The 21,468-nt window shown below is 37.7% G+C and overlaps 2 protein-coding genes across 3 annotated transcripts in view; one reads left to right on the forward strand and one right to left on the reverse strand.

The window, feature by feature from the left end:
- The first annotated feature begins 98 nt into the window (after positions 1-98).
- cfap107 (cilia and flagella associated protein 107) lies at positions 99-20,234 on the forward strand. The gene is made up of 6 exons (XM_047347254.1): positions 99-231; positions 5,839-5,919; positions 8,642-8,752; positions 10,256-10,340; positions 19,514-19,564; positions 19,877-20,234. Exons 2-6 carry the CDS (start codon positions 5,875-5,877, stop codon positions 20,008-20,010), a joined length of 426 nt encoding a protein of 141 aa, XP_047203210.1. The 5' UTR covers positions 99-231; positions 5,839-5,874; the 3' UTR covers positions 20,011-20,234.
- The window catches only part of LOC124856613 (immunoglobulin superfamily member 21-like), a 248,988-nt gene continuing 238,164 nt past the window's right edge, over positions 10,645-21,468 (reverse strand). Inside the window, exons 1-2 of one of the 2 annotated variants that reach the window (XM_047347251.1) lie at positions 18,562-19,065; positions 10,645-17,474 (exon numbers count right to left, since the gene is read on the reverse strand). In XM_047347251.1, the coding sequence (XP_047203207.1) occupies positions 11,411-13,654 (2,244 nt within the window). In that variant the 5' untranslated portion in view covers positions 13,655-17,474; positions 18,562-19,065 and the 3' untranslated portion in view covers positions 10,645-11,410. Of the gene's footprint in view, positions 17,475-18,561; positions 19,066-21,468 lie in introns of those variants that run through there. The other variant, XM_047347252.1, reaches the window with a different exon arrangement.

A 21,468-nucleotide genomic window follows, 5' to 3' on the forward strand; every position in this document is an offset into this window, starting at 1 on the left:
ACTACTTCCACTAGTGGAAAGACCTGGATGAACCTAGATGGGCGGATTGTAAGGGGATTAATCGTGATTGACATGTTAAGTGGGGATGAATATTTTGCTCCAGTGCCCGTCTACCCTGACTGGTTGCGTACTTGCCTCTTCCCCACCCCCTTATTATGTGTCTACAGCGGTGGTGGTTCTCATTCTGTGGTCCAGCTCCCCCCTCCAGTGGTAACCCCCTGTGCGTCCCAGGTGGGTGCTCAATGTAGTTTGGGAAAATTTAACTTCATAATCCCATTGACCTCAATTTAACCCCATTGCATTACCAAATAACAGTAATGTTGCAATCGCAGGTTTCACGACAGCGGTAAGTCAGTACAAAACTGTTGTGTTAAATAGCTGGATGGCGTTTTAGACAATGACCAAAAATAGTTTGGCAATTAAGTGATAAACCAACCAAATTTAAGTTAAACCAATAAACAAACAATTAGTGAATCAGCTAAGTGCAAAATAAACACAAATCTGATAAAGCTGTGAGAATTCAAGATAGATAGATAGATAGATAGATAGATAGATAGATAGATAGATAGATAGATAGATAGATAGATAGATATACAATAGTCTTGAATGTATGAAAAGACTGAGAGAAAGTAGAGCTTATCTGTGAAGCGGAAGTAAAGTGATAAATGGTTTTTATTTTTTAACAAGAAAAAAATAGTGTGTCATACATTTGTATTCAACCCTATCTTTGATTTGATATCCTTGGATGAAATCCTGTGCAACAAACTGCCCTTAGAAGTCCACCAATGAATAAATAAAGTCCACCTGTGTGTAACTTAATCTCAGTATAAATACAGGTGTTCTGTGAAGGCCCGAGAGGTTTGTTTGAGAACATTAGTGAACAAACAGCATCCTAATGAACAAACAATAGACCATAAGGTTTAGGCATTAGGTTGTGGATAAGTGTAAAGCTGGGTAAGATTATGAAAACATAACTCACTCTTTCAACATCTCACAGACCACTGTTCATTTCACCATCTATAAACAGGAGGAGCATAGCACAACTACTATCCTAAAAAAGATATGGCTGTCCAACTAAACTGAGAAGCAGAAGGGGACCAATAATTTGAGAAGTAAACAATGAACCCATGGTAATTCTGGAGGAGCTAAAGATATCTTCAGCTCAAGAGGAGAATCTGTTGAAAGTGCAACTACCAGAATGCCAAACGGAGACAACCTGAGACCAAAATGAAACCAAAAAACTAATTGGACTATGTGCAGAATACTATGTGGGGTGGAAAACTAACATTGCACATCACTCTGAACAAATCATCATTGTCATGACACATGGTGATGGCAGCATTGCTCTGGGGGTTCTTTTCTTTAGCAATCACAGGAAAGGTGGTGTGAGCTAAGAGAAAATGGATGCAGCTAAATACAGGGCAGTCCTGGAAGAAAACCTGTGAGAAGCTATACGACTGAGATTGAGTTGGAGGTTTATCTTCCAGCAGGCCAATCACTCTGAACATACAGCCGGAACTACAATGAAGTGGTTTAGATAAATACTTATTTGTGTGTGAGAATGGTCCAGTCAAAGTCCAGACCTCAATCCAATTTAGAATCTGTCTTAAATAGATTTTAAAATAGCTGTTTACAGATTCCTTTACATTTAAACAAACTTGACCTATTTGCAAATAAAAATGGGCAAAGATTTCAGTCTCTTGCAATGCTGGAAAATACCTATCTAAAAAGTCTTGTAGCCTTGATTGCAGAGACAGATTCTACAAAGTATGCTTATAATATCCATACTCATAAAATAGGAATTGGCCTCTTTACAGATTTCTTCTGTTTTTTGCTTTGTCATATTTAAATGTTTCAGTTCATCAAACACATTTTAATATTAGCAGAAGATAACCTAAATTAATAAGAAATGCAGTTTTCAAATAATACTATTTATAAAATACCAAAAACAAAAACTATCCAAACCACCTTGGAGCTAAGTAAAAAAGCAATTTCCCCCTTAATCTTGATATTCTGATAGATAGTAGAATTCATGGTTCCATCAAATACAATCTTTCATCCAGGTACCAAAACAGCACAGCAGCCCCACATTATCTCACTTTCACCACCTTTTTCTAAATTGCTATGTTAGTTTTATGCCAGATGTACATATGGATGCACACCTCTCAATACATTCTACTTTAAACGATGTGCAGATGTACCTGCAGTTGTTTAGCTCTTCTATATTATTTTGTGACCCCCTGGATGAGTTGTTGATGAGCTTTTGGAGTGACTTTGCAGACTGACCACTTCTAGAAAGGTTCCCTACTATTGTATGTTTTCTCCATGTGTGGATAATGGCTCCTACTGTGGTTCACTGCAGTCCCAAGCCATTTGAAATGGCTTGTACCACTTTCCAAACTGATAGATGTCAGTGACTTTGTTTCTTATTTGTTCCTGAATGTGTTTAAATTGAGCTACAGTATAATGTGTCGCTTTCTGATTACATTTACATTAAATTTCACACATTAGGTGAGTTTGGATAGATTTTTCTCCTAATAAATTAAATCCTCATTTAAAAACCCCTTCTTGTATTTATTTACTCAGGCTGACTTTGTTTACAAATATTTTGGTGTGGGAAAAAAAGTTAAATTAAAATAAATCTGAGAGGGGTGAAATATTTTGACAGCAATATACACACTACACTTTTCAGACTTTGATTTATAAATATAAATTAAACCATGTGTCTTTTTCTTTCACAAATGGATGGACAAAAAGCCGTATTTTCTGTCTGTACGGAACCTCTCTCCTGCTGCAACCATGGTGTGTAAGCTTGCAATTTAGTATATAGGTCAGCTCACGCTCCCCAGTCTGTCTGTGTTACTTGCATAAAAATGTATGCATTGCACTGTGATTTTTACTGGGAGTTACTGAATGCGTTTTCAGCAACTGTGAAGGTTTTAAAGAGCAAGTTCACAATAGTTGCTTTGTATTAGGCTGAGCTACTTAGGGGAAGCAGAGGGGTTCTCAGGGGTTTGCTACGAACTCTGGGACAACCCAAGTCCAGATGCTGTCCTTGTTTTGGAAATTTCTTAAATGTGCAGAAATGTATACACTTTATGGAATATTCTCATCCAAGGTAATTTATTTGCAAGATATTTAATTTACATTACAGTACATAACATAATATATTTCTGTTCATTAAGCAGTAATTGGTTTTTGTCTTAAGACGTATTGCAAGATGGAAATATGAGCATGTTTCAGAGGGTGCTGCCCGTTTATACCCGTGCTATCACTGCCATCTACAGATTAGCAGTGAAAGTTCAGATATAAGCGTTTTCAGTCCGCCTTCATAGGGAAGTCTCTCAATGTTTTCTTTCCCGTACACACCCAACAATAAAAAGGCACCCTGCAGCAAAAGCAGTTTCAAAAAGTGAGTTTGTCTTGGCAATGAGAGGATTAAAAAACAGCTGAAATGTCCAAAACTGCAACTTTTTCCAAATATGTGTGAAACTCTTTCCTCTGGAACTCTGTACAATATTCAACTATGGATAGCTGGAACTCTAGTACACAGCCATTAAAAACACTGAAGAGTTAAATTATTTTGTCATATATTAGGTAATCAAAGATAGTCAGTTTTAAAATGAAGGTCAGAATATATTGTATGCAGATGTGGGAAGGAGAAAGGAGACTGAAAGCAGGTAGATCAACATTTTCTCTAATGTTCAGCCAAGAAGACAGGCTACACCATGGAGATTAGCTCGACAATTTTAATAATTGGCTTTTCTGCTCTTGCTGCAGCCCTCATTCTTCTTGTATTTGGACTCTTGTACTTTCAGCTCATGAATTCAGACATTCCTCGTGGGGTTTCAAATATTGGTAAGCTGCACATAATTCATGGTTTGGTTGTTGAGATGGCAATTGTGGTCAGCATCAGCATGATTGGAACTGTGCTCATTGTGTTTCTGTCATAGTATTGTTTTTGATAAAATAAAAATACAGTTTTTATTTTTTTAAAGATAAATCCAAGATATTTTTAAAACATCCAATTCCTTTTTTATACTATGTGTTGCTGTCCTTTCTTTGCCCTCCAACAGCTGATAAACCAAGATGAGAGAATTTTTAGATAAGAAATCACGTCTACCAGAGCTGCTCAGAGACACAAAGTCGTGTATTTCCCTTCTTTGATGTTGTCATACTAAACACAGTCTCTCAGAGAGAATAACCTTTAGTTTGACTTTACCCATCAAGAATACTTTTTTTCCTTTTTGTTTTTACCATATCTCAATTTTTTGTAAGTCTGTGGTTTCCCTGCTGCTATGGTTGGATCCAACATTGTTTGGTCATAGTTTTTTTTTTTTTTTTTACTTGTGCAGCAAATCTGCAAGTAAAGATTTTCTAAAGTGACAGTGGCAGAGAAAGGTTGTTTTCACATTGTTCCTTTAAACCTGGCACATTAGAGACTAATTGATTGGGGTTGCATTTTCTGTTTCCTTTCACAATGCAGTATATTAAATAAACCAGACATTTTGGATGACATATTCCCCTACTAACCTTTAGTGTTGCTGAGATTGTCAAGAAGGGCACCTAGTTCTTTATACCGAGAAAATATTATTTTCTCCTAAAGTGCTACATCCTCTAAGCATGTCACTTATTTGTATATATTGTTGGTGACCATTTCAACCTTTGTACTCCACTGCTCTACTGTAGGTGTGATTTGCATAGCCTCAATTTTCCTGTTAATGAGCTAATTTCATTGGTCTTGTGAGTGGTTACAAGCAACTGTGATATATTTTCTTCTGATCATATTTCTAGCAGAGCTTTTACCTTGTCCTCACTCTACATCTAACCACTAGCCATTTCTTCCAGCTATCTTGCTACACGCTTGTTGATTTTGGTTGTGTTTAACCACGATGCTCACGGTTGTGGTCTGCTTCCTGCAGCTGGTTACCTTGAAGTGGGCCGAGAACTGGGGTTTTTAAGTGGAACAGAGTTAGCTTCTTTCACCCGCACTAGAGTTCAGTTGCACGATCACACCTTTCCAAACAAACCACACTTTAAGAGCAAGCAAGTACGAGTTCAATTCATCAGGGCTGGTGTAAATGGACCTAAGAATCCACAGCTGTGCATCATAGCTTGAGAAAAACTCTAGTGTACCTCCATAGTAGTTCATGAGCATTGGGAAGAATAGCTACTGTTCAAATAATTTATTCAAGGACAACTAGAACAAAATATTCCTTTACATAAAAGTCTGTAACTATAATCAAAATTAAGTAGCTGTAATCAAAGTAAAATGACTGAATTAAGGATTAAAATGATTACTTCAGAAAATAATAATAATAATAATAATGCCTAAAATAATTTTCACTGAAACAAAGTAATGGACTCTCCTGCATCAATCAATCAATCAATCAATCAATCAATCAAGTTATTTATCTGGCTGACATGTTTTTCCTTCACAGGAAAACAGTTCATGTCATACATTAAAAAAGATCAGTTTATTTTTTTCCTGATGTGAAGGTATAATTTCAAATCAGCAATAATTTACACATCAGAAAAAACATTATGAGAAAACCACCCTGGACTGCTAATTGATTTAAAATGTAAAAATATAATGAGAAAAATAACAAAACATGTGATTGTCTGTGATAAATAAATGCCTATTGTTAGATGCCTTCTCCTGTAGACTGTTTCTTTAATTGGGCCCACCTTATCTGAACAGATTGTGCTGATAAAGTCTTTTGGCATATCACCAAGGAGTCCCACACAACTGTGATTTTGATTTTTCACACTGCATAAAGACCCTGAGTGGTAAATTTTTACAATGACCTCATTTTTAAACTTGCTTCTTCCGTACAGGGTTACGGGGGAGCCGGTGCCTATTTCCAGTAGTCTATGGGCGAGAGGCAGGGTACATCCTGGACAAGTCACCAGTACAATGTAACTATTCCTACTGTTTTGAACCCTTTAATTTACTGTGTAAAATGTGATATGAAATATATCTAACAAGTAAAAATGTTTTGCTCAAAGTTATTCAACCAGAGTTAAGTTTTATGATTTCATTACAGGTGCATTTCCCAGTCCACCTGTTGTGCCACTGTTGACAACAGTTGACCATAATTCTCTCTCACTCTGCTTTTACACCTCCTAGCCACCAATTAGCCCCTGATCACAGGGTCTCTGCCGAATGGCTGTGGGTCTGGAACATGTCATTTCCTGTCTGTGACTGTGACAGAATTTAGTCTGGACTCTCACAGAGCTGCAGTCAGAAAGGACAGCACATGGGCTACCCTGGCATCCATCCTGTGCCAAAGGCTGGCAAGAAGACAGGGCAGACATATGTCCCTTCCCTGCACTCAGGTTCTAATCTCCCCAGTTCCTACAGATAGCAGATTTCAACCTGCCCTTATAGCAGTGTGGCCATATTGTTTTGCAGCCAAATGACCAAATAGTTTTGTACAACATGGAGACCTGCATTGAGATTTTGTCTTTGCTGCATCATTGACAGATGATGATATCATTCTAAAATCCACTGCTCATGTGGTCATCTGATAACATGCATTGAACAGTTTCCAGTGTATTATTAACTTTTTTGATCAGGGCAATCTCACCTTTTCATTTTCTGAAAGTACTGAAAATGTATTCTATTTTTTATCTTTTATCTTTTTATATTTTATGAAACAAACTTTAATCCAATATAAACTATTATGTACCAGAATGTTAACCACTATTGTAAAAATTATAGAAATAAAGTAATACTACTGAAAGGTAAATGTCATGCTTTAAATCAAATATATTTATCTTTCTTTTGAGAATGTTAGATATCTCTATTTTGCTAACAGTAAACACAACTTACCCTTATTTTTAGTGTTTGTTATATCCATGGGAACCAAGCTCTAGTTTGCTTCCTCCACTAAGGGATCAGATGACTACATCTACATGCTATCTTTTTGATTTGCCGAACTTGCTTAAGATAAGGCTGCAGATTTCCCTAAGTGTGTCTGACTTTGGGTATAGAATGATCCCACAGGGTATGGAAAAGGATAAATGGACACACACTGAATGGCAAATAGAGCAGAGGTATGGAAACAAGGTGCTTATAGGCAACTGGGCTGAGGACAGACTTTAGGAATGTTAATGCTATTATTAACCAATATGCTTTTATTCACTGCAGTAATTTAACATTGCATGTTTATCTAATTATCATTGTCTTTTTTTGGGAAATACATGTGTTTTAATACTGGATTATTATTATTATTATGCACTGGTTGTGGTAGCATTGCTTTGAACATGCTAGTAGAATATTTTCTGAAGTTACTAAACAGGCTTTGTTGATCTAACCAGCTCAGACTCCTAATACAGGTCCTTCTCAAAATATTAGCATATTGTGATAACGTTCATTATTTTCCATAATGTAATGATGAAAATTTAACATTCATATATTTTAGATTCATTGCACACTAACTGAAATATTTCAGGTCTTTTATTGTCTTAATACGGATGATTTTGGCATACAGCTCATGAAAACCCAAAATTCCTATCTCACAAAATTAGCATATTTCATCCGACCAATAAAAGAAAAGTGTTTTTAATACAAAAAACGTCAACCTTCAAATAATCATGTACAGTTATGCACTCAATACTTGGTCGGGAATCCTTTTGCAGAAATGACTGCTTCAATGTGGCGTGGCATGGAGGCAATCAGTCCAGTGCTGCTTCTCTGTAGCCCAGGTCAGGCGCTTCTGCCACTGTTTCTGGTTCAAAAGTGGCTTGACCTGGGGAATGCGGCACCTGTAGCCCATTTCCTGCACACGCCTGTGCACGGTGGCTCTGGATGTTTCTACTCCAGACTCAGTCCACTGCTTCCGCAGGTCCCCCAAGGTCTGGAATCGGCCCTTCTCCACAATCTTCCTCAGGGTCCGGTCACCTCTTCTCGTTGTGCAGCGTTTTCTGCCACACTTTTTCCTTCCCACAGACTTCCCACTGAGGTGCCTTGATACAGCACTCTGGGAACAGCCTATTTGTTCTGAAATTTCTGTCTGTGTCTTACCCTCTTGCTTGAGGGTGTCAATAGTGGCCTTCTGGACAGCAGTCAGGTCGGCAGTCTTACCCATGATTGGGGTTTTGAGTGATGAACCAGGCTGGGAGTTTTAAAGGCCTCAGGAATCTTTTGCAGGTGTTTACAGTTAACTCGTTGATTCAGATGATTAGGTTCATAGCTCGTTTAGAGACCCTTTTAATGATATGCTAATTTTGTGAGATAGGAATTTTGGGTTTTCATGAGCTGTATGCCAAAATCGTCCGTATTAAGACAATAAAAGACCTGAAATATTTCAGTTAGTGTGCAATGAATCTAAAATATATGAATGTTAAATTTTCATCATTACATTATGGAAAATAATGAACTTTATCACAATATGCTAATATTTTGAGAAGGACCTGTAGAACTGGCTCAAACAACTGGTAGCATCGACTAGGGATTCAGCCATCAGCTGCTGTTTGAGAATTTAAGAGGGGAAATGGAATACTGTGCAAGAGTGTGGATCAATAGTGAAATGTGAGCTTTGCTGATCTTGGAGCTAGGCTCATTTCTCAAGCCTCTGCATATCCCCTCCCCACATTCCTCTTTGCTGTCTCTGTCTGTTTATTCCTTCTGACATAGTTCACTCGGGAGCCAAAGATAGCCAACAGCACCAGCCGTGTAGACTACAGGCCCCACTGGGACTTTAAGCCAGACGTGTTTGAGAGAAGATCTGCCCTGATGAGAGCTGAGGTCAGCCCTTAACTGCTCATTCAGGGTATTAACATCAATTGAATGCCTGTCACAACTGTGTGAGTCAGGGTTTTCTTCTATAACTTGTAGACTTTTGCATAATATTGATGGCTAAGATAAAGGCCTGTGATAAAACTCATTGTGAAAGCAAGTTTCTGTTAAGACTCAGCAGTCATGAGAAATCTGTGAAATCATCAGTCCTAAAAGGCACTTAGAGGCTAGTTAGAGCAATTTGCTGGCATTACATGTTAAGCCTCTTGAAGAGTATTGAAAAAGAATCAGTCTTGCTCTGCATGCCTTAATTCCATGAGGCTGTGAGCATAAAATATTTTTGTATTTTGTTATCCAGGGACTTCCATACAGGATTCTCTTTGACCACCACTCCTTATTACCCACACATTATTTGGCAACAGGCTATGAACAGAACTATGCATGTAAAACAAGCAGTTCTTTGCCAGCTCTATAGCCATGAAATCCCATCATTATCTTTCAGCCTGAGAGGTTTGACAAGCCAATTTCTGGCAAGACAACAATTTAATCTGCAATAAATCTTATAATGTAGAGATTATACATGTAAAGTATACTTTGAAGCACCAGTGTCGAGTAGTGAAGTGCAAACTTTGTAAATGGCATGAAGAGAATAAATAAGAAACTCATTCATTTATAATTAAAACCAGGCTGTCCCAATTGTATTTCACTGTTCTAATTCAGTCAAGTGTGTAATCACTGACAGCAGTAACATGACAGTTACCTTTCTACTCTTTTTTATATTGCTTTCAATCAACCCATTCAACCTATTGCAGCCCATGAATGACTGTTATGAAAACCAGAAATCACAAATTCCATCTTTGACTGTTCACAGATCAGCATACCAAAATCATCCACTTGATGCCTTCTGCAAACACTGCTTTTCCAGGGCACCACGAGTGCAACCCCAATAACAACACGGATCTAAACCCGAGTGACAACATATACCTACAAGTTCCATATCATTGTTTTAGCAAAGATGTGGTGACAAAACACAATTGGCAAAGGAAGTGTGGTTGAGGATTTACACCACATTGTTATTTTGTCAAAGAGGAGTTTTAAGTTTTAGTTTTATGATAAAAATATTAAATGAAATAGTAATTTAGGAAATCCAAAATATAATACAATTAGTCAAGGTTTTCTTAAGGTCACCAGAACATTTGTAAGTGAAGTGTGTTGTGTAAAGAGCTGTTTTAGTAGGAAGGAAACAGGGGATGAAATAACTAATATCACTGATATCAAAATCCTACTAGATCTATTGAAGTTATGAAGCAAAATGTTAAACAACTGTTCATGATAGATCTGAGCTAGGTATTGAGGCCCTAATACCTAAAGCTCTGAGAAGGCATTGCTATTTTACATTCTATTTACTGTTCAACTACAAGAAATCAAATTGTTTAATTAGGAGATGCTTATGACTGATGATCAACCATGTGTTACATCCCCTTTTTCACTTCCTGATGCTGTCCTTTACAGGTTTGGTTCATCCTATGTCAGTTTGTTAGTCACTCCGCTGGGCCACTGCCTATGTGTCCCATGGGTTTTACCTGCATGTGTTACGGTAAGCCTTCAAAACCCTTCCTGCAAAGCACACTTCTGTTAGCTTTCTGAACCACATGATGGTGCTATAGCAGCATATCAATGTATCGTTCAGGTATACAGCCTCCGTTTAGTGATAAACTTCATTGCAAATAAGTATTTAAATCATGATTAACTTCCTGTCACCTGTTTCAAGACAAAAACATCAAGAAGGTTCTTGGTGGCAATCAATATTTGTGGGTTCATAGGCAGTGAGAGATACATTAGCATTTTTATTTGATGTTTATAAAAAACATAGTTTACAGGTAAAAATATCTGACTGGTACAAGAAAATTATTCTACTCAATGAGTTGAAAGCACATGTTTTTTCCTTGAAAGAATAAAGTGACAAGAAATACCTGCAAAAATGTAAATGTTAAATAGATTAAAATGTGACAAATGTTTTGAAAGCTAACCATTTATTTTACATGGCATATCCATTTACATTCTGTCGTTTCTTTAAAGAGCAGCTTTAGATAACAGCATTGTATCCAGACCACTGCATAAGTTATACTTATGACCTACACAGTTGAGCACAGAAGTAAATTAGCAGTTTTATTTCACAAACTCTGTTTGAATTTAAATAACTAATTTACCTTAGAGTGTTTTTATGAATTACCTTTATCGTAAAGAGGTTAAGCAGCTGGGAAGGCATAAAACTACCAGAATGGGAGGAAGGAGTGGCAAATCAAAGCAGCAAACAATTAACATGGCTGTAATGCTTGTGTAAATCTAAGCTAAGAGTAGTTTGACTACCATTAAAAGTCTAATCTTTTATATCAACTGCCAAGGATAGGACATCATAAACACACATCTTTGTTTAATACCTAATCCCAAAAAAATTAAGCTGTTTATGAAGCTGTGTCATGGCTTTATGAAGAAGGCATAGTAATACAATTTCAAATAAATAACAGTGCAAGGCTTACAGGTTTGCAATGGGATTTATTGCAAGAACATAAAATTCCCACGAATTATTACCCTGATGTAAAGTGTGGTCTCTTGTAGAGGTACTCAGTAACTATCAAATCTTATCAGCAAAAAACTAAATCCTTTTTACACACTTGTCTGTCGAGGATTCTTATCAGGTAGTGAAAGGACAAAGGGGAAGAGTAAGCCCTTGGCTTTAGAGAGGACACTGAACTCCTCATCTGCAAAAGCAGGAAAGATCTCATCGGCCTCAAATCTCATGGTGAAGTGTCGACTGAGACAGTAAACTGTGCCACCCATTGCGATACACTGGAAGGCTGGGCAGTGCAGCAGTCGCTTAGAGCTGCACTCATACCAAAGTCGTGCCACCGTATGGTAGCGGTACACACTGACTCCCAGCAGTGGGTTGATAGTAAATCGATAGAGAAATCTTCCCACAGCAACCATATCTATTGATCTGTCTTTGCTGCCTACTATTAGACTCGGCCTCCAGGTGTTGGTTTTGGGATTGTAGCGAAGAAGCATATATCTAAGAGTACCCCCAGAAACAAAGAGTTCTCCACTGCACACAGTAACGTGATGTGCAACAGCAAATGTATCTTTAGGCAGTGGCGCCACAAATGTCCAACTGTCCTGTCGGGGGTCGTACCGCTCCACAGAGGAGAGACACTCCCCTCCAATGGCATAGATGTACCCATCCAGTGCTGCCAGTTTGCAGCGGGGCCTGGCTTCATTCATAGGACTGATCTCTTTCCAAATGGATGTCAAAGGATTGTAACAAAACACTTTCTTGGAGGGTGTCACTTCTCTGTCACTGCCTTCACAACCTACTGCCACAAATAAGTAGTTATCCATTGTGCACATAGCACAGGCTTTAGAGATGACCTCCGGTGGGATCAGACAGAGAGAATACCAGGCGTCTTTGTAGTCATCATAATAGTACATTGAACTAGACATGCTTCTCTGTTCAGATTTTGCTCTCTGCCCTGCTGTGTTTCTCAACCAGTCTTGAGAATCCATATCTGCAACTGTGACAAACCTTCTCTCTCTCATTCTGCGCTTCCGAATTTCTTCCCGCTCATCAGCCATTAGACGTCCATAGAGGTTGGGGTCCCGGAGAACCTGCAGGTAGTTGTCTGACATGACCCCCAGGGCCGCTTGCTGAACAGATTTGTTGCCATTTTTCTTGGCTAAATAAAGTATCTCTAAACAGTTACCAAGATCAAGTTTATCTTTCAAAATTTCCAGATCTGTGCCAGGGAAAATTTCAGCTGGAAGATGCATGAATGAAACACCTGCTGTAGTCTCTAGATCAGTCTCCTTCACGTTGTGTTCTTTATGTGTTGAGCTTTGAAGATAGACAGTCTCATTGCCTGTTGAGACCCCAGGGTGAGTCACTGGGGTTGAGTGTCTTGAAACCTGAAAGGGGATGGAAGCTTCAGACTGGTCTGCTGCAGACAGATAGCTCTCCTTGCGTAGGAGTGCAGGCCTTTTAGGGGGCCTCAGGCTTCCTTGCAAGGAGTCCTCCACAACAGCGCTTTGTGGAAAAACCAGATCACGCATAATGATAGGACTTACAGATAAAGGAGAATCAATGAAGCTGATGTCCTCTTTTCCAAAGTTCTTCTTTGACACAGTGTTCCTCTCATATTGAGCATGCAATGTTTTTGAATCTGTAATTGAGTGGGAGGACGACTCAACATAATAATCATATATTTTTCCATTTACAATCTTGTCTCCTGATCCTTCCAGCACTACTTTGGCATCTTCTACTTTGATCTCTGCCTTAGAGAGGAAGCTGGAGTAGACCCCCTGATGCTCCAAGTCCTGCCTTAACTCTCTGCCCACACCCACACCACCCTCCAGCTTCTTCAATAAGCAAGGAGAGCGACGTCCAGTAATAGCTGCCATCCCATTGCCTGTTGGATCGTGGATCCTCAAAGCACATCCAATTGAAAAATTACTGGGGGAAACATTTGTCTGATCCTGATGAAGCATCTCCTTCTCTGTGCATGCATTTTGATCATTATTTGATGGACTAAATGCCTCTTCGCTTTTTTCAACTCGGTGTAAAGATTTAGCAAGTATTCCCTTGGTGCTGTCAGACTTCAAGTCATCGGTAGCTGAGTCTTGCTTGGCCTCATCATCCTTGTCTTGAAAACACCAATGCTGTTGTGTCCTCTTGTAGTCATGGCTGGCAGTATTTTGTATCTCCCTGTTTTCTTTGCCACAGGGCTTATTTTTTCTTACATCCTTGGATCTGTAGAATCTGTATGCCCAAGAAACCAGCAGCACTGCAGCAGCAGAAAAACTTAGTTTCAACAGCAGCTGCATGTCGAACTGGACTCCCAGAAGGTCTGCAATAGGCATAGCTGAAAAGAATATGTCGGCAAAGGTTGGCTGACTTGATCTTTTGAATAGTTATTGTCTAAATGCCTCAGCTGACTGAAGCTGTCTGGTTTCCATTGTAAAAGAGCTGCTATGATCCAATGACTACGCCTCTTTGCCCAAAGGATCAAGAGTAAAATGATAGCTCTAGAGTACCTATTTGCATCCCTTGCTCCGCAGAGGCGGAACACTTTCATGCACCACCTGTACCCAGTCAGATGCAGTTTCTGAAACCATCCACATAGTATACAAATACCAGTGGGCCAATATTTGGTTTGCTGACTCACTGTTGTTTTCTTGTAACCATTCAAGTGCCATCTTAAACTCTGATCATTAAAACATTTTCTTTGTTTGCATTGCAGCAGCAAACCTTTCAAGTGTTCACATAAAAAGTGGCTTAGGGTACGATTTGTTTAAGAAAATGGCTAAATACATAATTAAGGATAATATTCCTGTAACTTCCTACTGTGTTTACAACTGCAGGAGCAAAGCCTAGTTTGAATAAGAGGTGGAGAGTTAAGATAGGTGGCATTTAGCAAATGCTTAATAACCAGGATACATCTGTTTGCATAGCTTTGACAAAGAGCAAAGGTTCTTTCCTCTGCATGCAAACATGCCTAAATTATTACTCTCTGAAAATAGGTCTACAGAAACAAAGGTAGGCTGCAAGGAAGGTAAATGACACTTGCTTGGCAATAGAAAAACAGAGCTGTCAGATAGCCATGAGAATGGAAACACAATAGGAAGAAATTCCATGGCGAAAGCTGATGTTTTTCTGTCATACATGAAACATGTCACTCGTCACTGTGAGGCTGTCATCAGTGTTACTGATTACATACTAGAGCAAGCCTACAATCAGCAACAAAACAGTTTTTATTCAGCCAGCCCTCTGTGGAGCATTATAAAGATAGGTTACGAGGGACTCAGAGGGTGCGTCAGGTGTACTGTCAGCTGTGAGTGTCCCTTGGTCATCTGATAGCCAAGCCTGTTGACAAAAAAAAAGAAACCGGATTCTGCAAGCAGGGTTAACTTCTGAATAATTCACAAATAGCCCATGAAGGAAACGTATTATCCTCACTATTGCTCCTAGCAGAAAAACAACAATGTGATTGCCATCTATAAGCTTTTTTTGTGTTGGGACACTTGAAAGTCTTCTTACCATCTGTTATGTTTGTTCAGTATATGACAGCATGAGAAAAGAAAGCACGAGATGCATTTTTATCTTTTTCCTGCAATTACTACACAGGTCAGTATAGCTTGGAAGAGGTACTGTGGGTCAGTTAACTGCTTGTTTTGCTATGGCTTTACTGACAAACCAGTTTAAGAAAAACAAATAATGACAAAATCCCAGGTCTCAAAGTTTACACACAGTTTCCATCTGTTATATATATACTGACTACACCAGTAAACAGCAGATAGGCCATTAAAATAGAACATTTTTAGTTGGCAGTAAAGATAATAAAGTCATATTTAGAAATGCCACATTCATTGTCTGCTTGGTCTATGTTTCTGTATAGTGAAAAATTTCAAGCATACTAAATATTTGTGGACATCCACAGTATAACCCTCATACGTGCATATGTACACAGGATGTGCTTCTTCTGGAAAGATGATCAAGTCAAGTCAAGACAATTTGCATATTCTAATGCATTTAGAAACGGAGCTGCCTCCTTCAATGTGAAGTGGTAGATGCATGAGGCGATGGTGGCTCATTGGGAAGGGTAGACATCTTGCAATCCTAAAGTTGTTGGTTTGATTCCAGATTCCACCTGCCACATGTCCACCGATCTGCATAATGGTGTATAAATGTGTGTGCAATTGTGAGTGCAATTGGGTGAATGTGTTTCTAATGTAAAGCACTTCGAATGGTCGGTATGACAGGAAAGGCGCTATATAAGTTTAGCCCATTTACCAAAGGAAATGGCAAAAAAATGTATGAACAAAATTACAATTAAGTGATAGTTCACAATGGATGTTCCAGGATTTGTGCCCTTTCACACCCTCGCTGATAAAAAAACAAGAAGATTAACCAAAACACTTAAAACTGCTTGTGATTTATGTTTACGCTACATAGTAGTAAACTCTAGAAAGCAGCTGTATAGAACTTAAATAGTATGACAAACAAAGGGGCTTGTAGCTGTACTTTCGGTTAAAAAAAATAAAAAAAATCTCTCCAATTGCATTATATTTGGTTTAAGCTTCAAATTTGCAATTATTTTGATCCTCGACAACATGGGATTACTCAGCTTCAAGTGAGTCACTATGCAATATATTAGTGAACTGCAAAGAGTAAAAAAAAAGGTAAGAATGTCATACAGTAAAACACAAGGTCAGTTTTAAAGATATGAAAACAATTTTCATAGCATTTTTCTATGTAAGCAAGAAATACAACAACTGTATTTGCATGATCTAATTTTGTGGGATTGTTCAAAACAGGTCATAAAAAATCTGTAATCACACTATATGTGTTTGAAACATGTCAAAAACTTGCTTAATTGTAAGTAAAGTCAAGGCTTGTGAGTTTTATCATCTCTCCATTTTAATACAGGTGAAATGAAACAAATGCAACCACCCTGTTTACACAAGTTGTCTCTTGTGAGCTCCTCCCTGGAATGGCGGCTAAAATGATCCTACTCGTATTGGTAATGTCTGGGGAAGAGTTATGCATTGTACACAATGTAGGTCACAAGTAAATAGCTGGGTTACAGGATAGTGACAAAGAGCTGCAGTGCTGTCAGTTGCAACACATGAAAAGGAGAAATAATCTTCAAACGTCACATGCACCACAACCCCAAAACAGCAGACATATGAGTATTGGTTTATTTTTTTAGTCTGTCCTGAGACATCAGCCAAACTGATATAAAAAGCCTAAGTGAGAAACAGAAAGGATGTTCTTTTCTTCCTCTTGATCAAGAATTATATCTGAAAGTTGAATGAAGTACAAACAAAGGTGGAGAAGCATAAACTCCAACAATTTTGGCACCCATTCCTCACCGTGATCCATATAACGTCTTTAATTATTTTTTAGTATTTACACTGTAGTACACAAAATACACTCAAAAAAGAGATTTCTCCAGGTTTCTCAATGCATTTAAATCTTTTTTACACATTCCGAGCCATCAGAAAGAAAAGTATATACATATACTGTGTATATATATATATATATATATATATATATATATATATATATATATATATATATATATATATATATGCTTGTTGCTAATCTAGTCCACTCCAGGACATTTAACAGATGGCAGATGGGTGATCAGATGGTGCTGTCAAAACCAGTTTCATCGTCCACATTTCATTGAACACCAATAACATTGTGACTCATCAAAATAAAATCCAAATGCTTTTTTTTCTTCTCCGTTTTAAATCATCTGATTTTATTTTATCAACAGGCAGACTTGGGACAAGAAACAAAAAAGGTAATAGGATGGAACTATATAGGATGTGGTAACTGTCAAGTTCATCACATTGTTCTTTTTGTATTATCTTGAATATAATTTTGTTAAAACAACAGTGGAACACCATCATGTGGTGGCACTGCTTCTTGTTTGACAGATTAAAAGAGGGTTTGTTGATGACTGGAGTAGGCTTGTAGGACTGTGAAAGGTGCTTGAACTGTATGTCTGTTTGTGTGTGCATATTCAGATGTTGTGTGTTGTATGGGCAAAATGTGTGTTTATAAGTGTGAGGGAGAGTGTCTTGAAGAAGCAGTTTCACGTCAGTCCCACTGTAACTGTGAGAACAAGTGCAAGCCACGTCAGTCCACACTTTTCTCTGCGAGTGGCTTCATCTGCAAAAAAGACAAAAGAAAAATACATTAGACTTTAATTTCTTCTTGATTTATATCAGGTCATGTTTACAACATTCAAATGCAACTCGATTATTTTGGGGGGGGGGGGGGGGGGGGGGGGGGGGAGCACCACGAGATTTTCCAGCCAAGCTAGTGTTAAGTACTGGAAGAAACAAAATCATGTGTAAATATTGTAGTGACATATCAAGACATAAGCAAGGAACTTAAAACCTGGGCACAAATGTGCCTTCCAGATGGACCCTTGGCATTAAGCCAAATTACTAACAGAATTGTCTAAAAGACAATTTTGGAGTGGTCATCACAAAAGCTCACAAAATCCCATCAGAAATACATATATATTTAGATATACACACACACACACACACACACATATATATATATATATATATATATATATATATATATATATATATATATATATATATATATATATATATATATGTGTGTGTGTGTGTCTGTGTGTGTGCCTGCGTGCGTGTTTGAATAAGGTCACATTTACATGACTAAGACATTCATTTCAGACTTTTTAGAACTCTTTACAGTTGAAATTTAGCTTCTTTGGTCTATAATAATATGATTTGCTAGATTCCTCTAATATCATAAGCCAAACTAGCTCAGCACTACACTGAGTGCATGTCTATTAATCGACTACAGTAGGTTATGCAGCAGCAAAGTCATGCCATCTTAAAAGCAATGCATATACTTTACATGTATAAATGAAAGCATACGATATCCTGAAAAGGTACAGAGGTGCCCATTAATACAAGACACTTAAACACTTATTCACATTTCCTCTTCAAATATCTTCCATCAACATGTATTAGCTGTATTAAGTTGTTTAATTGTACAACAAAAACATTTTAATCTTTCAGAATAAAAAATAAAAAAAGTTTTTTGTACTAAGGTAATAATTTCAAAATGATTTTCAGGACAGACATAAAACCTGAAAATTGATTACTAGCAGATTATTGCTTTGCAAAATGATATTCAGCTGGTCTTCAGTGTGTGCAGTAAACATCTTATTGCAGGTGAACAAATTGTCTGAAAACCTAAGAAAAGAAAATACCTCTACTGGATTCAATAAAGAGCTCCTTCTCTTGCTCTCTCTAGAACACTCTTGAAAATGACTGTCACTGAGGATTTTGTGATTGGACAGGTTAGCCTAGTCGTACTCCTTGTTTGTCCTTTGATGGCACATGCCAGCACAAAAATCTGAAACCTACAGTAGAAATTAGAAATTACAAAAAGTATGAGCACTTTGAAAACCCAAGAATTATTGGTGGTAAAGAGGCTTCCCTGCCTGAGGAGAATGAATCTGAGACACACTGAGAAGCACTGAAGGTATGGTTCAGAATATTTGAAGTTAGGTTCTGGCAAATTCTTATGGTTTGTGGATTTGCAGAAACAAAATTAAATCAGATTACAAGAAGGTTAACTAGTCAAGTGGGAACTCCCATTTTTAGCAGATTTTAGCAATAAAAAAAAACTCAAATTGAAACAATTCATTTTAAGAGAAGCAGTGCTGTATACATCAACACATTAAAGAGACTGTTTTTAAGTTTGATCTAAATTCTCAGCATAACAATATCTGTGCTACAGTTATGTTGGTGGAACCTTCCTGTGCTTTTTTTTACTTGTTCTTGTCTATCAAGGCTGTTACTGTTCTCAATTCTGCTCCCAAAGAGGCATCGGTTATTAAACTGCTGTGATTTAATTTGATTTTATGCACCTCGCTGGGACATCTGGAGAATAAAATTGATGAATAGTTTTGATTGCACCCATATACAAAATTTATATTTATGAGCACAAAAACACTTGTATAAAGAAAAAGTGTTTATGTTTTTTGAGGTGTCAATATTGCTGCATGTAATAGTTATACAAGCATTGAACAAAATATTTTTGCACTTCATGTCAAATGTTGCTTTGTGGAATGAATGACATTTTTCATGGATTTTATTGGGTGTGTCTTGTTGATTTAAATCTGTATGAATGATATAAGACTTTCTTGCCCCCTAAAGGATATCCTGCTTTGAAATTTACAGCCGGAGAAAGATTGTTACTGACTTTAGGTGAGTCTTTGTTTACATAAACTGTTTATTCAGACAGTGGCACAATCACATTGAAGAGCTTATGATGTAAGGGTGTGGCTGCACTTTATATGATCTGGTATCTTTTATACCTGCTTGAGAAGACAGCTAAGTATGTCTGCAATGTGTTTGTTGAAATCTTCTCATAAGTTTAGACACAAAAAGCTGGATCAACTTTGTAATTATGACTGAAGGAACACAAATCAAAGTTCTAGCATCAGAATACACTTTTATTCAAGTCATGAAACATTCAACAACAACTGGATTGCTGTAACAAGCACATTCTCTCATTAGGTAATGGGCTCATTCAAGCATGGGATCATCATCTGAGGCGCCCCTCCAGACTACAGTCATGGAGGGAAGTCACCCAGCCATTTGTTTTCCCTCATATTTGTGCCTCAGATCTCAGTACATTTCTGCCAAATTGATTTTTCTAAAACTAGTGGGACGGATGTCTGCAGGAAGATGTTGAGCAATTGCTGTATGTGCATGACCTAAAATGCTAAAAGCAAAGTTTTTTCTTTTTCTGTGCTAAATAAAAACAATCCAGAGGAAGCTTATTATTTCTAACAGTGACAAGGACCTGTACACTTGTAACCCTAGCACTGTATTTCCTATTACTAAAATGTTCCAAAAAGGTATTTGAATTAGAATTTTGCATGCCACTGCTTTACATGCAGATCACATGATGATAGCCTCCTGTGCTAGGAATGTGGCTTAATTTGTGACTCAGTAAAAGCAACGTTTCTCTCTTCAGAGTTAGTCAAAAATTAGTCTTTTGTGGTTACACATCTATCTTAGGCAACAGAATACACTACCACAATGCCCTGACAGCCTTAAACATTTGACACTGCAGGCAGACAGAGCTGATAAATGCAGCACTATTTGACAGAAAAGAGGTCTTCAGTTTCTCTCATCTGATAAGTTCAGCTCATTGCCAAACAGCTGATAAGCTGAATCAGGGAGTCAAATACTGACAAGGATTAACATACGCAGCCTGACATACAAATATCTGGTAAATGTTTTACATAGGCTTGACCAACTCATTGTTGTTGGTTCTTCCCATCGACCTGACAAGCAATTGGATATTCAGCCTTAATGCGCAGGCATTAAGTAACCTTTAGGCGTCACGTTGTACATCAATTTGACTTGCATACAAGACGTGTGTATGCCCATTCTGACCTATTTCTGTCCTTGCTTTGACACACCTGTTCCTGTGGTTTCCATGGTATTTGCATTTTTAGATATGCATGCCTAAGATATTGCTTGCAGAGTGGGAGCAAAATAAAGATGACTCAGAACAACTAAGTTAGTGTGGGATGCTTAAAAGGTAAACAAGATGATGTTTCTGAAACTGGAATTAAGGTGAGTAAAAAGCCCCTGATAGAATATACTGTTCTCTGACTACTGTAGATCAGCCCAAACACAGCCCTGATTACCATCTGCCTGGAACGCCATTCCTGCTGCAAAACAGGACAAAATTGAGCATTGAATGCACTCACTGGAGCTTATACTGAGATAATTATGACAGAAAATTAATTCTTCAGTCCATTAACAGCTTATTACATAAAAAAATAGAAATAAAACTAAAGTTATAAATTCTACTTAGCACAGACTGCTAAACAAGAAAACTTTTATCAGTAATTAGCAATTGCATTTTCATGTGGATTCACAAATAAATGCTGTTCTGTTTTTGCACTAATAAATGTTCCATGATCATCGTGAAGCTTTTATTCATGAGCAGAAGACGAGGTGGTTGTTGGCAACTGTACTTTGGTATTATAATTTTTCACATGCTTGTTTTTCTTCTGCTCATGATTTCACCAAAAATTATTTTGAGTGTTTAAATAGGTTGAAAATATAATGAAACATTAAATATGCTTGGT

This window comes from Girardinichthys multiradiatus, chromosome 20 (assembly GCF_021462225.1).
Source record: "Girardinichthys multiradiatus isolate DD_20200921_A chromosome 20, DD_fGirMul_XY1, whole genome shotgun sequence".
Classification (NCBI taxonomy): Eukaryota; Metazoa; Chordata; class Actinopteri; order Cyprinodontiformes; family Goodeidae; genus Girardinichthys; species Girardinichthys multiradiatus.